Source organism: Dysidea avara, chromosome 12 (assembly GCF_963678975.1).
Source record: "Dysidea avara chromosome 12, odDysAvar1.4, whole genome shotgun sequence".
NCBI classification, from domain to species: Eukaryota; Metazoa; Porifera; class Demospongiae; order Dictyoceratida; family Dysideidae; genus Dysidea; species Dysidea avara.
In genome coordinates, this window is record NC_089283.1 from 24,335,396 (window position 1) to 24,358,052 (window position 22,657).

At 38.0% G+C, this 22,657-nt stretch overlaps 4 protein-coding genes across 6 annotated transcripts in view; 2 read left to right on the forward strand and 2 right to left on the reverse strand.

The window, feature by feature from the left end:
• LOC136240431 (COP9 signalosome complex subunit 6-like) lies at window positions 1-1,446 on the forward strand. The gene is made up of 9 exons (XM_066031416.1): window positions 1-171; window positions 214-345; window positions 392-480; window positions 530-592; window positions 642-689; window positions 741-948; window positions 1,001-1,101; window positions 1,156-1,224; window positions 1,277-1,446. The coding sequence occupies exons 1-9, from the start codon at window positions 36-38 to the stop codon at window positions 1,346-1,348; spliced, it is 918 nt and encodes a 305-aa protein (XP_065887488.1). The 5' UTR covers window positions 1-35; the 3' UTR covers window positions 1,349-1,446.
• Window positions 1,356-2,516, reverse strand: LOC136240435 (ras-related protein Rab-6A-like). The gene is made up of 7 exons (XM_066031420.1): window positions 2,338-2,516; window positions 2,194-2,252; window positions 1,987-2,146; window positions 1,811-1,922; window positions 1,667-1,760; window positions 1,547-1,613; window positions 1,356-1,489 (listed from the first exon to the last, which is right to left on the reverse strand). Exons 1-7 carry the CDS (start codon window positions 2,399-2,401, stop codon window positions 1,422-1,424), a joined length of 624 nt encoding a protein of 207 aa, XP_065887492.1. The 5' UTR covers window positions 2,402-2,516; the 3' UTR covers window positions 1,356-1,421.
• LOC136240421 (uncharacterized protein C5orf34 homolog) overlaps window positions 2,482-22,657 on the forward strand; it is a 27,133-nt gene continuing 6,957 nt past the window's right edge. Inside the window, exons 1-12 of one of the 3 annotated variants that reach the window (XM_066031404.1) lie at window positions 2,509-2,560; window positions 2,611-2,824; window positions 2,982-2,996; window positions 3,047-3,371; window positions 3,827-3,894; window positions 3,946-4,060; window positions 4,786-4,868; window positions 4,917-4,992; window positions 5,051-5,313; window positions 7,764-7,862; window positions 7,914-7,954; window positions 8,625-8,820. In XM_066031404.1, coding sequence (XP_065887476.1) covers window positions 3,090-3,371; window positions 3,827-3,894; window positions 3,946-4,060; window positions 4,786-4,868; window positions 4,917-4,992; window positions 5,051-5,313; window positions 7,764-7,862; window positions 7,914-7,954; window positions 8,625-8,782 — 1,185 coding nt within the window. In that variant the 5' untranslated portion in view covers window positions 2,509-2,560; window positions 2,611-2,824; window positions 2,982-2,996; window positions 3,047-3,089 and the 3' untranslated portion in view covers window positions 8,783-8,820. Of the gene's footprint in view, window positions 2,825-2,981; window positions 3,372-3,826; window positions 3,895-3,945; window positions 4,061-4,785; window positions 4,869-4,916; window positions 4,993-5,050; window positions 5,314-7,763; window positions 7,863-7,913; window positions 7,955-8,624; window positions 8,821-22,657 lie in introns of those variants that run through there. The other 2 variants (XM_066031402.1, XM_066031403.1) reach the window with 2 other exon arrangements.
• LOC136240434 (ras-related protein Rab-6A-like) lies at window positions 11,742-21,512 on the reverse strand. The gene is made up of 8 exons (XM_066031419.1): window positions 21,375-21,512; window positions 14,509-14,567; window positions 14,301-14,460; window positions 14,126-14,237; window positions 13,981-14,074; window positions 13,862-13,928; window positions 11,931-12,005; window positions 11,742-11,876 (listed from the first exon to the last, which is right to left on the reverse strand). The coding sequence occupies exons 1-8, from the start codon at window positions 21,436-21,438 to the stop codon at window positions 11,809-11,811; spliced, it is 699 nt and encodes a 232-aa protein (XP_065887491.1). The 5' UTR covers window positions 21,439-21,512; the 3' UTR covers window positions 11,742-11,808.

The window sequence follows — 22,657 nt, forward strand, 5'->3', positions numbered from 1 at the left end:
ATAACAAATCACTTAAATACTTGTAAATACGAAAGATGGAGGAAGGCAGTAGCAGCGCGGTGTTGTCTGCTGCAGCTGGCAGTGTAGACGTGTCCATTCACCCTCTAGTCATCATGAACATATCTGATCATTGTACTAGAGCGCGGGTTGAACAGAAGACGCCATTACGAGGTGAGCATGTAGCTGAAACACCTTTTCTTACCGTACTCTTAGTATTTGGTGCACTGCTGGGCGTACAGAAGGGACGTCAAGTAGAAATCAGTAACTCATTCGAATTAGCTGTTAATGTTATTGATGACTGTGCTATTTTGGATAAGGAATATTTCTCAGCCAAGGAAGAGCAATGTAATGTACTACATGTCCCATAGCTGTTATAACTCGCTGTATTCAGTCAAGCAGGTATTCTCTACGCTGGAGGTACTAGGCTGGTACACAAATGGAACACTACCAGTTGAAGATGATGCTAAATTTCATGAGCAGGTGATGTGGCTAACAACTTGTACATGCACGTGACTTATATTTTAACTAGGTTTGCTCTGTAATTGAGAGCCACCTACTGGTGAAACTCAGCACAGCAGTGAACACAGACAAAGTGAGAACAAAAGATATACTGGTATTTGATGTTATTACTATTGCTCCAGCTACCATTGAGTGTGTATGAGTCACTGATAGATATCATTAATGGAGAAGTAAGTTTATAGGACAAGTGTAGCATTTGCTTTACCATTTCTTTACCATAGCCCAAAGTAATGTTTGCAATAGCAAGTTATAGTTTAGCTACAGAGGAAGCAGAACGTATTGGGGTGGATCACATCGCTCGTATGTCCATGTCTGGCATGTCAGAGAATTCTACCATGTCAGAACAATTATCAAGCACGTTTGGTGCAATCAAGATGTTACACTCACGAATAACATTAATTGTTGATTACCTCAAGGCTGTTGCTTCAGGTAAACTAAAATTTCCATCCAACATAAATTAAGGTGTTGTTTCATTATACAGGGGAATTACCAATGAATCATGAAATACTTAGAGATGTGTCTTGTCTATGCAGTAAGCTACCAGTATTAGATTCCAGCAAGTTTGAATCAGAATTTTATGCAGTGAGTAAATTGTCTGTTATCACTAATAATTTAGTCATGTCCACCCCTCAACAGCAAAGTAATGATGTAATGTTGATGTCGTACCTAGCAACCATCACTAAGGGGTGTAACACAGCCAGTGAGGTATGCAATGTGGCTTCTTTTGTTACCATAGTAATTATTTTATTGTTTCCAGTATATTCAGAAAGTTAACACATTACACGACCATCATGGAGTTGGAAGAAGAACTAGGGGGCTATTATTTTGAACATGACTCTTATCACAATTTATTAATAAGACTGAAGATGATTGTACAAGTGTATGTATTATGAGTTTATAATTTAACACCAACAATTGCTGCCCTGAGTTTCTTCATTTGTCTTTGGGTCCTGTAATCGTACCTCAATAACTATGTAATAGTTAAGGATGACTTTGAACTAATATAAATGTATCTATGTTAGGATACGGTCATCTTTTGGTCTCTCTTGCGTCGTCTCCATGCCAGGCAAAGCAGCTGCCACCCGTCTGAATAACTGTACACAGGCTTATTAGTGAGAAACATCTCAAGACTTGATCAATCCCTTACTTGTTTTACATTGTAGCCTGCTTTTGCACTTGTTTCAATAAACATCACGTTCAATTCTTTGGCCTTCTTCTCTCCATCTTCCATTGACACTTGTCTACAATGAATACATCAATGGTAAGGTAAATTTGCCATAGCAAAACTGACCTTTTATCAGCCAAGTCTGTTTTATTTCCTACCAACATTATAATAACGTCATTGCCTCTCTCTGCCCTCACATCTTCTATCCACTTGTTGGTTTGCTGAAATGAGTTCCCATCTATATCCAGAGAGACAGAGTGTACCAACTAATATGCACCCTAGGGGGCTTCCCTAAACCATACTTGTGATGTCATAAACAACAACTGCTACTGTTGAGTCTCTGATATAGGATGGGATGAGACTTCTAAACCTCTCCTGTCCGGCTGTATCCCATAATTGTAGTCTAACTGTTCTGTCCTCCAAATACATTGTCTTTGAGAGGAAGTCTATTCCTATCGTGGCCTATATCAGTGATACATAACATTGGTACTGTTAGTAATAGCCTATACCTGGTAGGTATTGTCAAAACTGTCATACATGAATCTCGTGATGAGGGAGGTTTTACCAACTAAACATAATCAAAGTGAAATAGTAACTTGTGTCGAAGGTAAGAGTCAATGGCTTCCATTAAACCACACTCCTTACTCACTCACCGCTTTGCTCTCCCAGGAAAACTAGTTTAAACTTTCGTAGTGGATTACTGAAATCGCTCGACATGATTAGTAGTGTTATTAGGACTATGTGACACTTCTCCAATGACAAAGCTCTTTTTAAAGTTCTCTCAAGTTCTAATAAATGCTTACCTTTCCGTTTATTTTACGGATACTACAAAAAATTGTGCCCGCGAAAATTGAAATGACAACAGGAGGCTGTGAAGTACGTCAGTTGGAGCTATACAAAGATGACTCAGCAGTTGTGTATTATAGTGACGGGTCTAAATTGTTGATATCTCCTTGTGGTGCTTCATTCCTACACGTGGACCACAAGCCCAGAGGTGTAACTACAGCGAATAAGACTCACCAGAACACACAACATGCTGTTAGCCAGTACCGTAATAAGCTAAGGTGTGCTCTAGATTTCCGTAACAAATTCGCTGAAAGACCTTTTCTCTGTGATTGGTACTGTGAGAGTGAAAAAGAAGTGAGAAATAATACAGTGGAAACCCTTACATAGGAACTATATATGGTGCTATGTGTCTACACACATTTAGACCCCTGAAATCAGGACACCTCACTAATAAGAACACTTCCCAAGTTCCACTTTACCACAACACAACATTCTTATCTCTCCCTAACAGATCAGGAAGCATCCAGTGAGTCACATAACGTGGCCACTCTGCTCACACTGTATCAACTACACTAGTACTGGTAGCTTACTACTCTACTCACTGGACAAGAATGCTAGTATGGAACTATTGGCTGGTGGTAGAACATTCACTGTGACCTACCTGGCTATGTGTGACTGGACCCAGGGCACAGAGAAGATGTTACACTATAATGTCACTGTGTGGGGTAGTGTTTGTGATGTGCCTCAAGTGTGGAAGGATCCTCTTGACCTCTTAATAGTGGCCAGTACACAGGAGACCACCTCAAGATGTCAATGTCATGTTGAGAAGGAGGCACATTGTGTGCTGCCCCACCCCCTGCCCTTGTTGTGTAGAAATGTTCACCTACACTCATGGGATAAGGTTAGAGTAAAGCAAATAGTGAGTGGCTGTTGACCTACAATTTAATACTCGGTGAATGGTTATCTAAAATTTTCTACCCCTATTTTGAAACTTGGTGATGGGTCAATAATACCTGTATATATATGTTGTAGAGTAGGAAAGCATTAGTGTTATTAAAGTTGAGTTGTAGATTCAGTGAATAACCATGTATAGTGAAACAGGACTTTTTTGTCTTTCAAAAGCCTCTACTTGCATCAGAGGAGGCTGATCATGTGTTGTTATAAACCTTTTGATAAAATCCCCAGCACAGTACATAGCTAAGAGCAATTAAATGCATTATCCATACTTCTTGTGAATGTGTTTCCAATATCAGTACCAACTCTGCACCATGTTTGGTTGTACAATAATGTCTCATAACTAAATGACATGGTCAACCTTCTCTCCATATATGGGCCTGTCCTTGTGCATCATTGTAGTCATCATCTCAGCAGCCAGGTGCCCATCACATGCTCAAAGTGGTTCACAGTGATCAGGTGACTTATCGGTGAGTTGTGGTAGCTAATTAGGTTCATGGGGGTAATCCCCTTCAACACAGGCTCTTGTGGGATGAGTGTTGTGTGGAGGCGTACCCTAATCAACACACAGTTGTGGCATCATGTGATCCAGATGGACGATTTTATGACATGTGGTGTGTCAATCAACATGTACAGGTGAGGGTAGTGTGGTTTCATGTGGAGAAATGATCAGAAGTTTTTCTGGTGATGCATAATACCAGAAATAAATTTGTGTGTGATGAATTGACATGCATTGAACAACACAACCCTTTGTCTCTGCTATTATCAACATGACCTTAGTTCATTTAATGCTTGGTAGGGAATTGATGTCAAAATGTTAAAATTTATGTTGATGTATTGTGAGTCTTTTGTGACATCAACAAACAAAGAGTATCACTGTCCTTGGAAACAAAGTTCATTGTCCTCTAGAGGGGATACGTGACTCTTGTCAGCAATATTGATTCAGGACATTATACTATTATAAGTTGGGACTGATGGTGTGTGTATATCACTGGGTAGTGCACAGCTTGAATACCAGCACCTCTAATATACAAACAAGGAGTAGCAAATGTGTTTAGATTTAGATTGATGTTGGAACATGCCAACCAAGCTACCAAGAGTAACTTTGTAAGTATTTTATCTCAATTCTGAAGTGTATCTGCTTACAGGGTACTCACAGCCTCAAGCTATTGCAGCCTACATTGTAAACCAGGCTTTAGTATTGTGAATTGATGCCAATGATGTCAACTACTCTAATAGAACAGTCACTCATTCAAATGAGATAATTCTGCTACCAATTAACAGAGGCCATTTTAACAGTCCTACAAGCACCCACTGCTAAGTAGGTGGCAGGGGCTTTAATCATATCATTCTATCAACAGGTCAGCCAATACAAGATATGCAGTGACCAACTTCCTCATTACAAAGAGTTCTGTGTGGCCTCAGTCATTGGTAGAATGTCAAGGTAAGTCCTCCATTATGCAAACACTACAACTTCACTAACACTTGTTAGGTTGTTGAAGGCAATCACCAGCTGGCATGATAGAGCAGTGGTTACCCAATCAATTTGCTGGATGGTAAACAATGAGGTAATTACACAATTACATCATATATAATTACATCACCATGTTGCTCAATCTCAAATAGAATGACAGTGTTGTCAAGTCATCGTCTAATATGATTGTGAAAGAGGAAGCAATTGTAACTGGTGTTGGCAAGTTGATAGCTTATCGTAGTGGGAAGGTGTACATTGTCTTTACTGATAATACCACCCTGGAGATGTACTGGCCTCAACAAGATGGTGTATCACTGGTACCAGGTGTACAACTACCACCTGGTCATTGTAGAGTGTTATCACACAATGGACACTATCATCTGGTGACTGTAGCTCACCCTCAACCTTATCAGTGGTAAGTTGAGAACACCTCACTATAATGGACATTTGAAACCAACAATTTTAGGGGTACAAAAACATATGGAGCTATACCAGGTGGGAACAAATCTTTGGAAGTTTTTCTATTGCATGACTTGTGTCCTTAACCAGTGTCCTTAACCAGTGTACAAGTAGCAACAATGTTGTAGACACTGTACAAAATAATATCTTGTGAATATTTCTAACACTAAATACCACACTCTTTCACTAGTCTTTTGATACAGACTGTTTTGTTGGCTACATTTGGTGCATAATTCTTGACTAGTACTTATTTTACTAACTGAGCATTTACAGTACTTGTTTCAACACTACTTTTATCCTACAAGTTGAGCTGAGCCCTGAGAAACACCTAAAAGAAGATGGATTTTTTCCCCAAGAGAAATGCTGTTACAGCCAACTATATGATTAGAGGTAACAGTATGTTGTGGTTTGGCCCTTACAAGTTCAGAAAGTGATGCAATAGATGGTGTGCTTTATTTTATGGCTTCCCCATAGGAAATTTGATTGGTCGTAAATATTATCAGCAGTGTTGGGGGTAATGCGTTACTTATGTGTTATGTAATAATTATTACATTTGTGGTAACGAAGTATTATAATGAAATACGCTATAAAAACAGGTAATATAACTCAAGTTACTTTACTTACAAATGTAATGCATTACCTAAGTAATGGAGTTACTGTAACAAGACTAATATTACGTAATATTATTACAAGTAACGAAGTTGCTAATCTTGTTAGTAATTCACTGAGTAACGCCTATAGCCACAACAAAGTAACAAAGCCTACTGAATGAAGCTTATTCACCAGCTTCTTACTTATAACCAAGATTTGCACAGCGCAATCATATCACGTGATAAGGTGGTAGTTTCACACATGACAGCTTAAGGCTGTGGACACAAAGTAATATGTGACCGGATTTGACAAAACCAGGCTTCCACACACATCCATTTCTCAACTTTAACCGCTTGTAACTTGACCTCTCAGTAAGCTATTGACCTACAATTTTCACAAACGTCTTTCACTGCATTAAATAATAACAGGTCAAACTTTGAAAGTGATAGCTTATTCCTATACTGAGTTATGGTCCTTTAAAGTCGCAAATCTGGATGTGTGTGGAAGCCTGGTTTTGTCAAATCCGGTCACATATAGTTACTTTATTGTAAGGGTAATATGTAACTAACTAAACAGTTTAATTGCAAGTAATATATGTAACGAGTTACTTTTAAAAAGTAATTTATTATTATTATTATTATTAACACTTTACAGTGACCAGCACTGAAGGTCTGACAGCAACATGTGCTGCAGCCTTAGGATTACCTAACCTAATTTCAAGGACTTAGACCTAATGACTTGACTTACTGACTGGCTGATAAGGTGTAACAGAAAAGGGGCCAAAGTAAGGAAAAAAATCCCTCCAACCCCAGGATTCGAACTGCAGGTCACCCAAAATTTCCCCAACACTGATTATCAGACATTTCAATGAAAAGATTTTTGAAATATTTTTAGTAGATCAAACAGTACTACAAATGAACCAAATTTCAAGATCTTGTGTAATTCCATCCTTGAGTTATTGGAGGGTTCAGCTCAACGTGTACATATTACTATAGTCAAAGCTTTAGGACAATCACTTTGGATACAGCTATTGGTACTTCCATAATAGTACTAGTTAGAACCTAGCGAAAACTGGCAGCTAGTCTCATGTCTATTCTGACTAAGTATCAGTGTTCAGATAAGTGAGGCAACTACTCTAATAGAACATACACCTTTGTTGATAAATACTCTAATAGAACAGTCAATTCTATTCAGATAATCAAGGTCCTCTAAACTGGATAGTTTTTTGACCACTGCTATCCTACATTTATACCTAATATTGTTGCACAACTAGTGTATTGGTTACTATGAAATAGTAGAGTGGGCAACTACCTTTCTGGATCCTGGGTTGTGTGGCTCCTAGTTACCTAGACTACATGTTACTGGAGGATCAAGTCACCAACTGGTCTGGGATACATTCAACAATGTCAACACTACTCCCTGTATTAACAGACTAAGTGTGTTACTCTTTACAGCTGTAAAATTTTGGTCCCATATTATTATAGGTGACAATCCTAACTTGCAAGATAAATGTACAGTGGGACCTCAGTTATCCGGGCCCCACTTATCTGGATTCTCGGTTAACCAAACTATGAAAATGACTGCTCTATTAGAGTACTGACTGTTCTATTAGGGTAGTTGATGATGCTAAAAAAATTTAAAATGTTCTTACGCTATTTAAGGTCATTTATACACAGTTTCAGAGATATGTAATTTTCAGACTTGTGGACCACCCCTGCTCCCAAGGGGTTCAGATAACAGGTTCCAGTGTATTTATTTGGTGTACATTCTTCTATTGTACTGCTGGTTTGTAAGTTTACTTGATGCTTCCTACAGGCATGTTGATGTAGCTGTGAAGTGGTGTGAGTGGGTATATAGTCCACCACATCATCGTAGTAACAACTTCACCATCAGTGGTAACATGGATCATAATAGGTTAGTACACACTATATAGTGTTTGATGATGAGGGGATATCACTGCTGTAGGCTAGCCATTGAAGAAGTTAAGAAAATCAAACAACTTAACAGTATCCTTAATATGACTAAGTACTTACTACAGGTGTACTTAGCACATCCTTAGTCTCTTGATATCTTGCAGTAACATGACAGGAAGTGTGAAATGAGACCTGATCAGGGCTCAACCCAGAATATTAACCTAGAGGGGGCGAAGTAAGTCGTTTTGGATTCTAGGGGGGTCTGGGGGCATGCTCCTCCAGGAAAATTTTGAAAATTTAGGTGTAAATATACCGGCTCAATTTTGGTGAAATTTTACTGTGATGCCATTGAATATTGACCATTGGATTATACAACTTTGGGTTCAATTAAACTTTTCCATTTCTCAAGGCTTTAGGTATAAACCTTGGGGGGGGGGGGCAATAGCTAACCTCTCCCACCCCCCCCCTCCCCCCCCCCACCCCCTCCCCCTAGATTAACCCCTGCTGATGTCGTAGGCAGGTTGCTTTACACAGACCTCACTTCTCTGTACACCGTATTTACTTGGTTAAATGCCACAGTGCTTGTTTAAAAGATCAATTCAAACTCAACCGCCACTCAATATTTGAAAACGATGTTTAACCTCATGAGTTTAAAATTAATTGTGGCACTGCTCAAGTACAGCTACTATTGAAGGTGCAGCATTTAATCTAATAAAATAGTATATGTTGTTCTTGTTGTAAACACCTTAACAATGATACACAGTGGAACTTGGCAGTGTGGAGGTAGAAAAGTCAGTGAAAGTTGCCAGTAGTGATGTTGCAAGAAGTAAGCACGCCCCTATTGGAGCCCCACCCATCAATAAGGTGCTGCAAGAGACTCACCAAGCTTTGTGTGATATTGACAACATACTTCAATCATGAATAAAATTTTATAAAAAGAATTATTTGAGTTATCCAAATGGTTTATCTGTCACTGAGTCGGGATGGTGATAGTTGGATTTGTGGTATTTTCTTTTGTGCCTGAGCATCTCACTTTTGTGAAACCACTGATACTTGTTCCATTAGCTACATAAATCTTTAGCTTGTATGTATGAACCTGAACAATAGGTCAGTGGTCATTATGTAATCATCACCAGCCAATCAATATAGTGGTGTTGAATGCATTTCATTTAAACGGTGTTGTATAAACTGACAAAATGTATCTGTGAGAGTAAAAGAGGTAATTGTAGTATGTGTGTTGCAGGTCATATTATATCATGACAAGCTGATAATTAGTGTGCAATGTCAGACAATTGGTACAACACAAACAGCCATTCCACATTTTGCAGGATCTTTGATTACACCACAGAATGTGTCATACAGTATGATAGTACTGTATATTAGGGATTATGAAGGTTTGGGCTTTTCTGGCCAAACATATCACCCTAAAACCATCCTTACATGGCACCTTGGCAGTATTGGTAAAGTTGATGCAATTTTTTTCATTTAGTGGAATTTTGACTAACTGATGGTGTAACTTGATAACAGCTTAAGCAATGGGCTTGATTTTTTCACTGTTCAATGTCACTTCAGCCCAACTGGTGATACTGCATCATGGAGTTATATACCTGTGTCCTCCTTTGTGTCCCATTAATTTATCTTTGCTGACAACACAATGTGTCGATTCACGGTAGTGTCGCACGATAGTTTTCCTTTGTTTGTAAGGAATCACTGAGTTTTCCATTATGACTGGATTGATTACAGAGGTCCTCGTAGTGTTCTTCATTTATATATAATGGGGCTGAACGTAGCTGAAAACGTAGCATAATGGCCACTTCATTAATTGAATAGTTGGGATACATTTTATTGATTGATTCATTAGATTATACAAGTACAAGGAAAAACTTCTTGTACTTATCTTACTTGTGTACTTTTTTTTCTAAGTTCTAACATTATTATGACTGGTGAACCTGCTAATACCACATTAAAGAAAGAATGGTGTCAGGTTTATTGATTTTGTTTGACCAGTCAGATGTCATTTTACTTTTATGCAAAGATATTTGGTACAAAGGCACACATTTGTGGAATTCCTTGCCAGCTGACATTAAAGAACCTAATTCTTATAGACTTTTGAGACTATGTGAAAAGCCATTTATTGTCATCTATGTAATTTAGTGTTGTTTGTGTGATGGTGTTATGTTTGCTATTGTCTTGCTTTGTGTCTACCATTGTGTGTAGCTAGTTTTGTTGCTGTTGTCTTGTATCACTCCAACAAGGAGGAATGGTTATCCAAACACCCCAGTTATTGTGATTGCTGAATTGTAGCATTCTGTTGTTGGTGTGCTTCTAATAGAATAATTGAAGCAAGAAGTGTGTAAAATGACATAATGTGATTAGTTGTATATACCTTAATCCATACCTCTAAGGGACTGACTGTAAGTCAATCTGTGACTACTAAAGTCAAAGGTGTCTTTAAGAGAACAGTCCTTACTCTGTGACTGTGCATAAAGGAACTGTTTATAACATTAAAAACCCACACGCATGCACACTACACAAATTTTCATATTGTCTGTCTGAATGCTATCCCACTAGGGTCCTGTGAGATGACTAAAGCCTGTGAATACAGGGAGTCAGAAATGTGTAACTAATTAACGTTGATGAATGCAGAAAAGCGCCACATGCTCTATTGAGGTTTGCACAGTAATCAATAATAATAATAATATATCATTCCAATGTTCTATTAGAATAGTTTTGACTGCTCTATTAGAGTATCTTGATCTTTAGATTTTCAATACTTTTCAGGAATCAACACAAGTTTCCTTTTACATTGTATATCTATTCCCATTTAATTCTGTATATTTTTGTTGCCATACAAACAAAGATAGTCAGTGTCTGGTGTTCTGGCTGCACAGAGGGAGTTTCCAGAATCCCAGGAAATCCCCCTAATTACACCCCTGGAACAGTTACTGGAATTCCTTTCATTTTCATTTCTACACAGTTTAACTGCTTTGTTTGGGAATGCAGTATCTGGTACATGTCATCTAGGCTCTTGAGTAATTTTGACTTACTTAGACTCTTAGTCCTCTTTGTATAATAATCACGAGCTAAACAATGTGAGTTATTACAAATATGGCTTCTTTCCCCAAAAGGTTTAGGTTTGCTCCAACCATTTCCAGAAGATTTTTGGATATTCTTTTAGCTAGTTTCAAATGTTGATTTTGCTTTCAGCAAACTTTCTTAGCTGCAACGTAGAGATCTCAGTAGTTTTACACATAGTGAATGTGAGAGAATGTTCATGTAATAGCATATAATTCTGGTTTCTGGTGAAAATACCAAACGCTATCTTATCTAGTAAATTATGTTTCAATCGTCTTAAGAAGTCAAGTCAGACACTATTTCCAACACAGACATAAGATGTATCCTAACATTTACATCACACATGATCTTTAATGTCAGTTGGCAGTGAGTTCCAATTCTTGTATCTAATAAGGTTGGACATTCCAAGATAGTGTAAAATTGCTTGGATTATTCAGCAATGTTGCAATAGATTTGGGTGTAGGTGGCTGCTGCAGCCATTGTACTTAAAAATGTTATGGTTGGTCAAGTATTCTGTAGTAATCCAAATCTTTTAATTAAAATGAACTCTAAATAATAGTATTAACTGCTATTAGAATACATCTGACTGCTCTATTAGAGTATCTCGAAGTATTTCACTGTTATAATACCTTAATTGCAACTTTTACATACATCAGCTATCATAAAGCTGTTTACACCACTGTAGCCATACTGTCCGCTGTTACCATTATTATGTATGTTTGTGCTGTATTCTGGTATTGTTATTGGGTTTCCAGACCCCCCCTCCAAATCTGCCCCTAAGACTATTGTTCTAAACCTGGCATGGTTCTTATCACAATGTTAATAAAACTCTGAAGATGATTGAACAAGTGTATGTATTATAAGTTTATAATTTAACACCAACAATTGCTGAACTGAGTTTCTTCATTTGTCTTTGGGTCCTGTATTGGTACCTCAATAACTATGTAATAGTTAAGGAACACAATAAAAGTTATAATTATTTCTTTAAGGATACAGTCATCGTTTGGTCCTGTCTGTGAGGCAGCTGCCACTTGTCTATTTGCTAACTGTCGACGTCGGACCACATTAGCTGTAAAATAGCTAAGGATGACATTAAACTAATAGAAGTACAAGTAGGAATCTTAAATTGTAGTGTGGTCATAGAAGTAAAAGTAATGAAATAACAAGAGAAGTTGCCTATACTTGCAGCTAGATAGTGGATAATAATCTATGGCATTATAGCCATGGTATAGTGGACATTATAGCCATGGTATAGTGGACATTATAGCCTTGGGTATTTAATGTTCACTATATAGCTACAGATGTAGGTGACTTGCCTTTTTTACTTCTATGACCTCTACTCAAATTTAAAATTCTAATTTTTCTTTGTACTTGTAACACAATTGTGACTACCAAACCTGTGGATATTGCATTAAAAGATAAAATGGTGCTTGTATTCCTCAGACTTATCAATAAACAAGCACCCGACTATTAATTACTGAAAGTGTAAGTGGCCATTTTGCTTTATGTTCTGCCTGTCTCCCAGTGAAACAAAGAATAAGATAATGCAAGAAAATCCAGTCACTGCAAAATTACAGATGGTTTCCATTCAGTATAAGGAAGCCATTTTATGCTATCCACAAATCAACACCAAAGTGGAGAAAGAAATGGGACACAACGTGTAGTCCCCTGATGTATCCATTGTACCTGCTAAAGGCTTGTTTCAGGCCTAAGTGATGGCAAACAGTAAAATTCTTTTGAAACACAGTAAAGAAATCAAGCTCATAGCATTACCCACAGTCTTGGCTAAAAGAAAGTTTAGTTTAATAAAGTAATTTTTTTGAAATTCTTGTTGGAAGTCTGTGAAGTCACTATTGGGTTTGATTACTGTAATGCGGAAACTTGAGGCTAGTTTATGGGTGATATTTTTGGCCAAAAAAGCCCACACCTACATGATCCCTACTTTACAGTACTACTGTACTGTATGATAACATTACTTTGTTAAGGTCACTTCCAACTTAGTAATTCATAGGTGAAAATCTCAAGAATGTAGGGATGGTAGGTTGGCATACATATATTATAACTATTATGTGTATCTACAGGCAGATCATGTGAAACCAACGACCTGACCACCTAAAATATGTCACAAACACAATGTGACTACCAATACTAGGGGGACTTCAGTACAAGCACCTATGGAGAAAATTTCAATCACTCATAATTCAGCAAGTAAAAGGATACAGAACTACATTTAATCCCTAATTCAGTCATGGGTATAGACTGAAGTATAGGGATTAATTGTCCACTAGTATACCGGTATCTGTTTCACTACTTTTTAGCTATTCCCTTGTCTCACTGCTTTTTTTTCCTTTTATCCCTAATCCAACTTAAAATTCCTCTACTTGCAAAGGTACAAAAAGTTCAGATCACCCAACTCTAATAGAGCAGTCAACCACAGATTTTGTGTTTAAACTGCTAGTAACTACTTAATTCACAAGTACTAACACAGTAAAATCTTCAAGTTTCCTAGAGGCATGTTCCCAGACCGGCATCCATGTCATTTGCTCCATACCTCAGATTGCTCCATTTATTTTACTGCTCCTGTTGCTGTGTCAACAGAAGCAAGAACAAGCAGCCTGTCTCAGTAAATTCCTTTAAAATGTCAGCTTTACAGAATTTTTGGCAAAAATTGCTACCAGATTCAATTTCAAAAATTTCCTAGGGAAGCATGCCCTCAAATTTACCCCCCCCCATATACATAGGTTCAATAGTAGGTGCAGCTGGAATGTAAGTGGACAGATCTTGTGCTTTTATGAATTATTAGATTCATGATCACTACAGATCGTGACCTCACTCATGAATATGACTAAAATGCTAACTCCGGATAATGTTTGCATAATATCTGTGATTTCTGCACAGTAAAAATAAAAATGACATTAAGGATACAGTCATCTTTTGGTCTCTCTTGTGTTATCTCCACGTCAGGTAAGGAAGCTGCCACCTGTCTGAATAACTACGTGAAGGTTTATAGAGAGAAACATCTCAAGACTTGATCAATCCCTTACTTGTTTTACATTGTAGCCTGCTTTTGCACTTGTTTCAATAAACATCACGTTCAATTCTTTGGCCTTCTTCCCTCCATCTTCCATGGACACTTGTCTATAATGAATATGTTTTAGGTAAGGCAAATTTGTTACAGCAAAAACTGACCTTCCATCAGCCAAGTCTGTTTTATTTCCTACCAACATTATAATAACCTCATTGCCTCTCTCTGCCCTCACATCTTCTATCCATTTGTTAGTTTGCTGAAATGAGTTCCCATCTATACCAGAGAGATAGAGTTTACCAACTAATATGCACCCTAGGGGGCTTCCCTAAACCATACTTGTGATGTCATAAACAACAATTGCTACTGTTGAGTCTTTGATAAATGATGGGATGAGACTTCTAAACCTCTCCTGTCCGGCTGTATCCCATAATTGCAGTCTAACTGTTCTGTCCCCCAAATACATTGTCTTTGAGAGGAAGTCTATTCCTATTGTGGCCTATATCAGTGATATATAATATTGGTACTGTTACCAAATAGCCCATACCTGGTAGGTATTGTCAAAACTGTCATACATGAATCTCGTCATGATGGAGGTTTTACCAACTAAACATACATAAAGTAAAATATTACTAATCTTGCATATAATTTTAGGAGTGGGCAATACAAGCAATAAAATATTGATACTAGAATGCTTGATGCTTTGGTATCAAGTACTTCTAGCAGTGCACACGCATCTCCTACCTTCTCTGGGACATTGTCAGCAAAATATCAATATCATGTGATCAACAGAAATTGAAATTTCCATTTTTTATACTTACTTTAATTGCATTTGGAATTTCACAAGTCTCAACAGTCATAATACAAAACCAGCAAACACTGTAGTTCACTAGAGCTCAGTAGATCTTTAGTTAGCACTTCCAAGAAAATGTACTAAGTTATGAAAGAGCCCCTGTTAGGCATGCGAAACAATGATTTTTCACTATTTCGCCAAGAAATCCAGTAGCCCTTACAAGACAAAGTAGATAGCCTTGAAGTTTATGTAAAGTGCTATATAAATATTCACTAAGCCTCAGTGAACCTCAGTGTTTGCTAGTTTTGTATTATTACTATTGAGACTTGTGTGAAATTCCAAATACTAATTATGCAGTTAAAGTAAGTGGAGTGCACACATGTTCTACCTCCTCTGACAATGTCCACAAAGTTTACTGCTAAAATTGCAATGGACATGTGTTTTGGCAGTAAACTTTACCACTGCATAGCAGCTTTATTTTAGCCTCATAGTCTTAACTGTCCACCACAAGGTTCACTACCAAATGTGATAATCCCAACTATTGTATCAATATTATGACACAAATATTCGGAATTGTATCAAACCAAAAATTTCCAATATCACCTGCCCCTAAAAATTTTTAGGCACATTGTTTTCAGCATAAACATCTGCGCCTAAAAAATCAATCTGGCACATTTGCAGTACAAAAATTGTTCTGCTGCAGGGGCGGTGGAGCAGGCCAAAGACTGAGGGGGACAGGCCAGCTCTAAGTTGAAGACTGGGAAAAAAAAAAGGTCACAGCCTGCTGACAATAGCTGCTCTCCACCAATTTTATCTCCTTATTTATGCATAGTTAAGTAACTTGCTACACTGCTTCTCAGAATACTGTGACTGCTCTATTAGAGTATCCAGATCCTGACTGTTCTATTAGAGTACCTCGATCTTTTCTTGCAAACAGTGTCCCATAAAAGTGGGGGGGGGGGGCTTTGGCCCCCCTGGCCCCCACGTCTCCACCACCTATGCTATGTTCTGCTGGGATAATTGGTTTATGTGCACTCTTTCTATGGAGTTCAGAAAAATCCAAGAACACTTATTTATGGGGCACTATTGTGAAATGGCTATGAACAAATATGCACTATATATAAGGAAGGGCCAGTGGGGTCATTACCAAATGTGTCAGGGGTGGCTAAATCTATCCAGCCAAAAACACAGAAGTTACCATTAAAGTAAAAATCCTGCATCAGTCATTAATGATGGCATTATATGCTTGACTGGTACTCTTTTGAAAAATATGCACTGAGGGGAATATTCTTAATGGAACAACACAAACATACTCACTCTCCCTGAGGAGCACCATTAACACCAGTACAGTCATAGTGGAACCAACCAGAACAGGAACCATCACAGCCAATCGAGGACTGGTGGCCGTCTGGTCTGCCTCGTAGACAAAATGAAGCTGTAAGTATTTCCGTATGGCGAGTTCTTCAATGTCAGTGACAACATAGGCGGTGGAAAGAGGGGGAAGCTGAAGCCCCCATCTCGGTACAAGGGGCTAAGTGCTAGTGTTGCACTGATATGAGATTTTGCTGATATTCTGATAACTGATATTGGATATTATTTTCAAGCCAATAAATGTAACCAATCCGATATAACACAGCATGTCTATTTTGTAGCAATTTTACCAGAAATTTGATTGTGAAGGACCAATTTAATATGTTTGCAGTGCTACAACAACAATTGACAGTACGCTGAGCAGTAATAACAACATTGCAATACAGGAAAATGCAACTCAATGCATTTGTAAACATCATTTGATGCACATGAGCACGTATTTCTAAACTCATACACATATCTGTATCTGCTGGTATTTTCATTGTGGTGCAAATCCAATACCAATCACAGTCAATATATAGTTTTTCCAATAACTGATCAAATTTATTGATGCAACACTACTAAGTTCCTCCTTCCCTCAGAATGATATCTCACTGAAATTATCCTTCTTCTTGGAGTGGGGCTGAAAATCATGAATATATTCAATAGAACACTCAAATACTAAATGTTTTTGATAAATACATTTCTCATCATGCAATGCACAAAACAACAATTTTATAATTCAATTATTTGTAATTATTGAGTTATTACACCCCAAAAGGTTTGTAACAATTTCATACATTTCTCAAGTGCATATATAATTATATATTTAACATAGGTCAGGGGCGGATCTAGGATTTATAAAAGGGGGGGGGGGGGGGGGGGCTAACTCAAGGTACTAATCTCTTGGGTAGAAGTATGCAAAGCACACTTCGAAGCATGCTGGAACTAGGGGGGTGCCCCCCCAGTTGAAAAATAGATGCTAAAATACTACAATTTGGAGACATTTCCACATAAAATTCATAATATTTTCTGCCTGTAGATATTTTATATACTGCCTTTAGATTATAGGTATGGCTCTCTGAAGCATTTTGCTAATGGAAAAGTTTGGGTAGGTACAGACAACCAAGTACATGATGCACCCCTTTCACAATTGCACAACACTGAAAGTGGAAAATTTTGAAATTTGAACAATACAAGATTGAATCTGAGAGCCTTTTCAATGGAAATTGTGTACCTGAATTAAGTATTGCCATACATATTAACTACACAAGTAGATGAATGAAGCCCTTTAAACAGACCAATGCACTTCAGTGTATGTATAGGTGCAGGCAGATTTGGAAAAATTCCATAACAGAACTAACTATATGTTTCCAGTGAATGTTCTTAGCTGACTGCTCTATTAGAGTAACTTGATCTTGTACACCTCCAATGCTGATCCGGGTCCTTGTTGCATAAACTTTAGCATAAATCCACTGATAATACCTTGGAAAGATGTTTATAAGGTGGGTTTATGAGTATTTGTATTATTAGTGATCGTATAATTATGCTAAGACAAAATTTCATTATAATACTCAGTATATTGATCAAGTAAAGCCTAAAAGTGAAGGGAGGGCTTCAGCCCCCAAAGCCCCCCCCCCCCCTGGATCCGCCCCTGTAGGTAGTAGAGGGTGCTAATGCGCCTACACCATCTACTACCTAAGGAACCAACTCTCACAATTCTAGTCAAGATTCTAGTGGTCCGAAGTTAGGTTTAGGGTTTGGGTTCTAATAAATTCATGGCCAGGTAGGGTTTGGGTTCAGTTATATTCTTTTAAATGGGCTGGATCATTGTACTAAAATTCAGGGTTCCAGCAGCTGGCAGTGGTGGTACAGCGATTAGGGCTCTGATGCATCAGGAAAGGTGATGTACAATTTTCTTTCGTATTTTACAAGTTTTAAGTTAGTCACAAAAGGCAATCAAACATTGTGAAATTAGTGCTACTCCTCCTCAGAATTGTGGACAAGGATTTGTGCAGAAGCAACATCACAATCCTTGATTGAAATTCCGCCCTGCCATTGAAATGCCATGGTTTTGCTTTTCACAAGGTGACTTTTGTGATGCTATCGCATTTCAGTATACAGTAGTTAGTCACCCCAGAATCTCCATGCTAATTATGTTTGCAGTAGATCTAAACATGACTTCAGCTGTTACAATGGAGCATTCCCTACTATTCACCATATGACATCCAGCTGATTTATTGTCTGAAGTATGCCATGATGTGTCCATTGAGCCTTCCCTTCAACCTCTAAGTGGAGAGTCTCCCTCCATACTGTGAATCGTGATGTCGGTGATCAAGGCATCTGGCTTCTGGGGTTTTCACTACTTTCTTCCATGTTAACATATCTATAGCTACCTGCCCCTTCTAACCGTTTCAACCCCTACCGCCAACATAAAAATGCAAAGCATTGTCAGTATGAGGAGAGAGTTCAAGAGATTAAACATGGAAACTTTAGTCCTCCTGTTTTCTCCACTTCAGGAGACATGGGTGCCTCCACTACCGCAGCCTCTTCCTCATGTCTTGCAAGTGTAAAACTCTGTATTGTAATGTGATTCGTTGTTGTCTTGGTTTTTCCCTGTTGCATTCTGCCATCATGTGTATCAGGGGTTGTTGTTCCTCCTCCAGTCATCCCCTTAAGGGTCATGTTCCAGCCTCAGTTGACCTAGCAGTGGGGGAGGGATGTCTCGGGGCTGTTTAAGGCCTTTTTTATTTTTCACCTGTAGGTTCTGGTACTTTAGTTCTGTAGGTGTAGATATAAGCAAAACCCTATGTCCTATGGCTTCTGTGAATAAAATTATGTGTTTTATATGAAGCTGTAAAACCAACATAGATCCTGTTCTCCACTTGATGAATAAAACATGATTTATAGTTGAGACATTGAACTTCTGTTTAGTGCAAATCTGAGTGAAATCTCCTGAAGTATATTATAGCATGGTTACAAAACACTGTAATTTTAACACTAAAATTGATTCTCCTCCTACAGCTAATTATGAAACTCCCCAAATATTCTTGTAGTGGCTTACAATAGTATTATCTTTAAAAGTATGGAAACAGACTTTTAGGAATGACTACTATGGCTTCAAAAGAGGAGATTACTATTTTTCATAGAAATTTTAGGGAGTTCAATAGCTCATTTGATCAAGTACTTCAAAAAATTATTTCCATACTTTTGTTACAAATATACTTAGGAAGCAGATGACAAAGTTACTAGCTGATCTCTATTCAGGGCAACTGCTCTATTAGGATGACTGCTCTATTAGAGTGTCTCGATCTCGCACTTGCTACACCAAGTTGGATTTCGTGTTATAACTCTGTGGCTTTAAGTCTGATTCTTCTACACCATTGAAGAGCCTTTCTAAGAAAATTACTCCAGTTATAGAGCAATTTTCAAAGCATTACACCAAGCGGTTTTTCTGGTAGGCATGGCAAGTAGTTGGTTTTTTTTTTATTAGCTAATCTCGATTGCATAATTGTTACACATTGTTAGTCTTTTCGTTGTATATTTGTGGTTTTTAGCTCGATTTCTTTCAAACTACGAAAGGTTTGAGGTTCAATAGTTAACCTATTAACGCACCGATTTTCAGCTTCTTCGCATAAGCGGTTTACCCTGTAGGCGTGACAACATATTGGTGTTATTTTTTGTGAATAATCACTAATAACTCTATGCCTGTTTATCGTATTCCAGCCAAACTTGGTACTAAGATGCGCCTTTATACCCCCTTCTGTGTGCCAAATGTTAAGGTAATGGGATATGGTGTTCGTGTTTTATGACAGTTTTTGTAAGTGTACGAAAAGACAGAAAAAGAAGAAAGAAAAAAAAAGAAACTAAGCCAATTTTTGAAGTCGCATATCTCAAGAACGCTTGAAGCAATTTCGCTCAAATTTGGTGTGAGGAATACTGAAGTTGGCAGGTGTGTCCACAGCAAAAATCATCTTGTTTTGTAAAGGCAGCACAGAGCTACAGAGGTGCAAAAATTGCATTTTCTTTCTTTCTGTCAATATACTCACGGTGTTGCATGCCAGCTTCTTGGGCCACACGACACACTACCATGTGTCTTGATTTCACTTTGTCAGGATTTTTGTGTTTTAAATTTCACAGATGCCTCTTAATCCAGGATTTATACGTTTTAAATTTCATGGACCACTGCTGTCAGTTTGAGATTTTTGTTCAGCTACAAAGGGTCTGAAATGATTTTTACATCAAAGCATCATACAGATTGCTAAAGCACGCCTGGACTAAGTAGCACAATAGCAAAAATCTCTGTGCGAGGCATAGTTTACTCTTGCAGTAGGCCAGCTTCTTTCATGAGCCATGCCCACTTGAGTGTGGAGCCTACACATACCTACAAACAGTATCACACACCAGGAGCCACACTAATTTGTAGGACACATAAATTTTCACATGATAAAATTTCACGGTAGCTTTACTTTTACATACCATGAAAATTTCCGGGTATACGGTATGTGAGAGACAATATATTTTGAGTATATCAAATTTACATCAACACATACCATCATGACATACAAACACTGTATCAAGGGGGTGTCACGTAGGTACATACTAACCGCAATCAAAGTCTTGACCGGCCGAAATTTTGCTTTGATCTGTGACTAAGAGCCTTTTTTGACCTTTGACCGGTGACTTAGTGATGATATTTCAGTGGTTTTTGATTGTGGGTAGTGAGAGAGAGAGAGACGTCTTACTTTGTTAAGACAACATACAACATAATTACAGGGGTCTAGACTCAGGGGTACCATGCACTGGGTGGACAGTACAGGAGCACTGGCAAGACTTACACTACTAAATTACAGGACAAAAATAATAATTATAGCATGCAGAAAAGTTCAGACAAACCGACAGATCCCAGTCCATGGCCAGGGAGGCTATTGCCTGTGTGTCAGCCCTTTGCTGTACGTATAAATGTTACATAGTAGTCAGGATTCACAAAATCAAGGTTTACAGACCAGAGTTACATCATTGATACAGTATACTATACCTTATGGTCTCGCGTGCCAGACGGTTTGTGTGTGGGCGGCAAATATACCCCCCCCACACACACACACGCAAACCGTCTGGCACACAAGACTATACCTATAACTATACTTATGCATGTGTATAGGTATAATAAGCGCTAGACATCAGCACTTAGCACTAGTGGCTTGATGGTGTCTTGTATGCCTTGCGCTTAAATTTAATGACATAGTGGTAGAAAGATTGTATTCACTCACCACTTTGCTCTCCAAGGAAAACTACCTTAAACTTTCGTAGCGGATTACTGAAATCACTCGACATGATTATAATAGCGTTGTTCTTGTTAGACCATAGCCTATGTAGCGATTCCGGAATTCCGTAAATTTTGCATAAAATTTCTCCGTGAATCTTCCATTGGAGAGTTGGGCAGTTGGCACAATGAATTCGCTGTCGTACGAGTGATTTATCAAACAATTGGATCGTTTCTAGGGTTTCTGTGGGCAAGGAATACGATGGTACAGTTAATTTTCTACTACAAGTATGTTTGTGTGGAGTTTTATGCCAATTATAAGATTATTTTGCAATGTACTACCACAATGTTATGTTCTCTTTGCAAGAAACGACCCAGCACATGTTATTTACACAAAGGTGAGCATTTTTGTCCATGTAGTTTTCAATATTACTATGCTAAAAGTTAGCAAATTTGCACCATAAATAGCTCATCCAATCTCTTTCGGATGCACCATTTTGGTAGCTGTCAAGGAGCTGTACATTAAGAGACAACATAATCATATAAGCAGCTATAAATCAACAATACAACTCCTTGCTTTGCATGCACATTGTCTTCTTGAGTGGAGGTGACTGGTACAGAGTGGTTGCACTTCACCATGTGTATGTTGTTTTGCCATCCGCAAAAGGCTAAATGTATGCAACTATTTAGTGGCTTTCTATTGAGGTGACCTTTATTCAGAGGATCTTACAAACACGGTTACACTGTGGTCCATGTATTAAGGTATTTATAACAGAAAACAGAAGTTCAAAATGTTATTGCAAAGCTTAGTTATAAGCATTTATTCAATTGTGCCATTTTTGGGACTTTTTTCAATGGAAAGATACGGAGAAAATTTTGCAAAGGGCAAAACTGCTTATAACTCCACCATCCTATGATGGATTTTTTAAAACTGAGTATTTATGACATCCTCGGGGAGTACTACACAAGGCTATGCTAAATGAAGATTATTTCCATTAATTTTAAAATTCTCCTGGAATCGCTACTGCATAACGGCTAGACTACATAGCTCTTTGCATAAGTTCTAATGAATGCCTACCTCTCTGTAGATGAAGATAATATGGTGTAACATCATTGTGGGTCAAGTTTGTGGAATTACATTTATTACAAATGAACATTTTAGAGAGATGGAGTTGCTGGTGGAGATGGGAGTCATGGAGACTGTTTCATGATGATGGTATACTGTATTAAAGCAGTAGAGACTTCATCAGTAAATTATTTGGTACAATTGGAATTTATGATGTGTTGATT

What these genes read in the sequence shown, in the direction of transcription:
- LOC136240431 (XM_066031416.1), top strand. Translation starts at nt 36, where the DNA reads ATGGAGGAAGGCAGTAGCAGCGCGGTGTTGTCTGCTGCAGCTGGCAGT. An exon ending in CCTCAAGGCTGTTGCTTCAG is followed by an intron (nt 949 to 1,000) that starts GTAAACTAAAAT and finishes TTCATTATACAG; the next exon opens with GGGAATTACCAATGAATCAT. An exon ending in TTGAATCAGAATTTTATGCA is followed by an intron (nt 1,102 to 1,155) that starts GTGAGTAAATTG and finishes ACCCCTCAACAG; the next exon opens with CAAAGTAATGATGTAATGTT.
- LOC136240434 (XM_066031419.1), bottom strand. Translation starts at nt 21,438, where the DNA reads ATGTCGAGTGATTTCAGTAATCCGCTACGAAAGTTTAAGGTAGTTTTC. An exon ending in TTTCCTTGGAGAGCAAAGTG is followed by an intron (nt 14,568 to 21,374) that starts GTGAGTGAATAC and finishes ATGTATGTTTAG; the next exon opens with TTGGTAAAACCTCCATCATG. An exon ending in GTTTTGACAATACCTACCAG is followed by an intron (nt 14,461 to 14,508) that starts GTATGGGCTATT and finishes TCACTGATATAG; the next exon opens with GCCACAATAGGAATAGACTT.
- LOC136240435 (XM_066031420.1), bottom strand. Translation starts at nt 2,401, where the DNA reads ATGTCGAGCGATTTCAGTAATCCACTACGAAAGTTTAAACTAGTTTTC. An exon ending in TTTCCTGGGAGAGCAAAGCG is followed by an intron (nt 2,253 to 2,337) that starts GTGAGTGAGTAA and finishes GATTATGTTTAG; the next exon opens with TTGGTAAAACCTCCCTCATC. An exon ending in AGAGAGACCAAAAGATGACC is followed by an intron (nt 1,490 to 1,546) that starts GTATCCTAACAT and finishes ACTATTACATAG; the next exon opens with TTATTGAGGTACGATTACAG.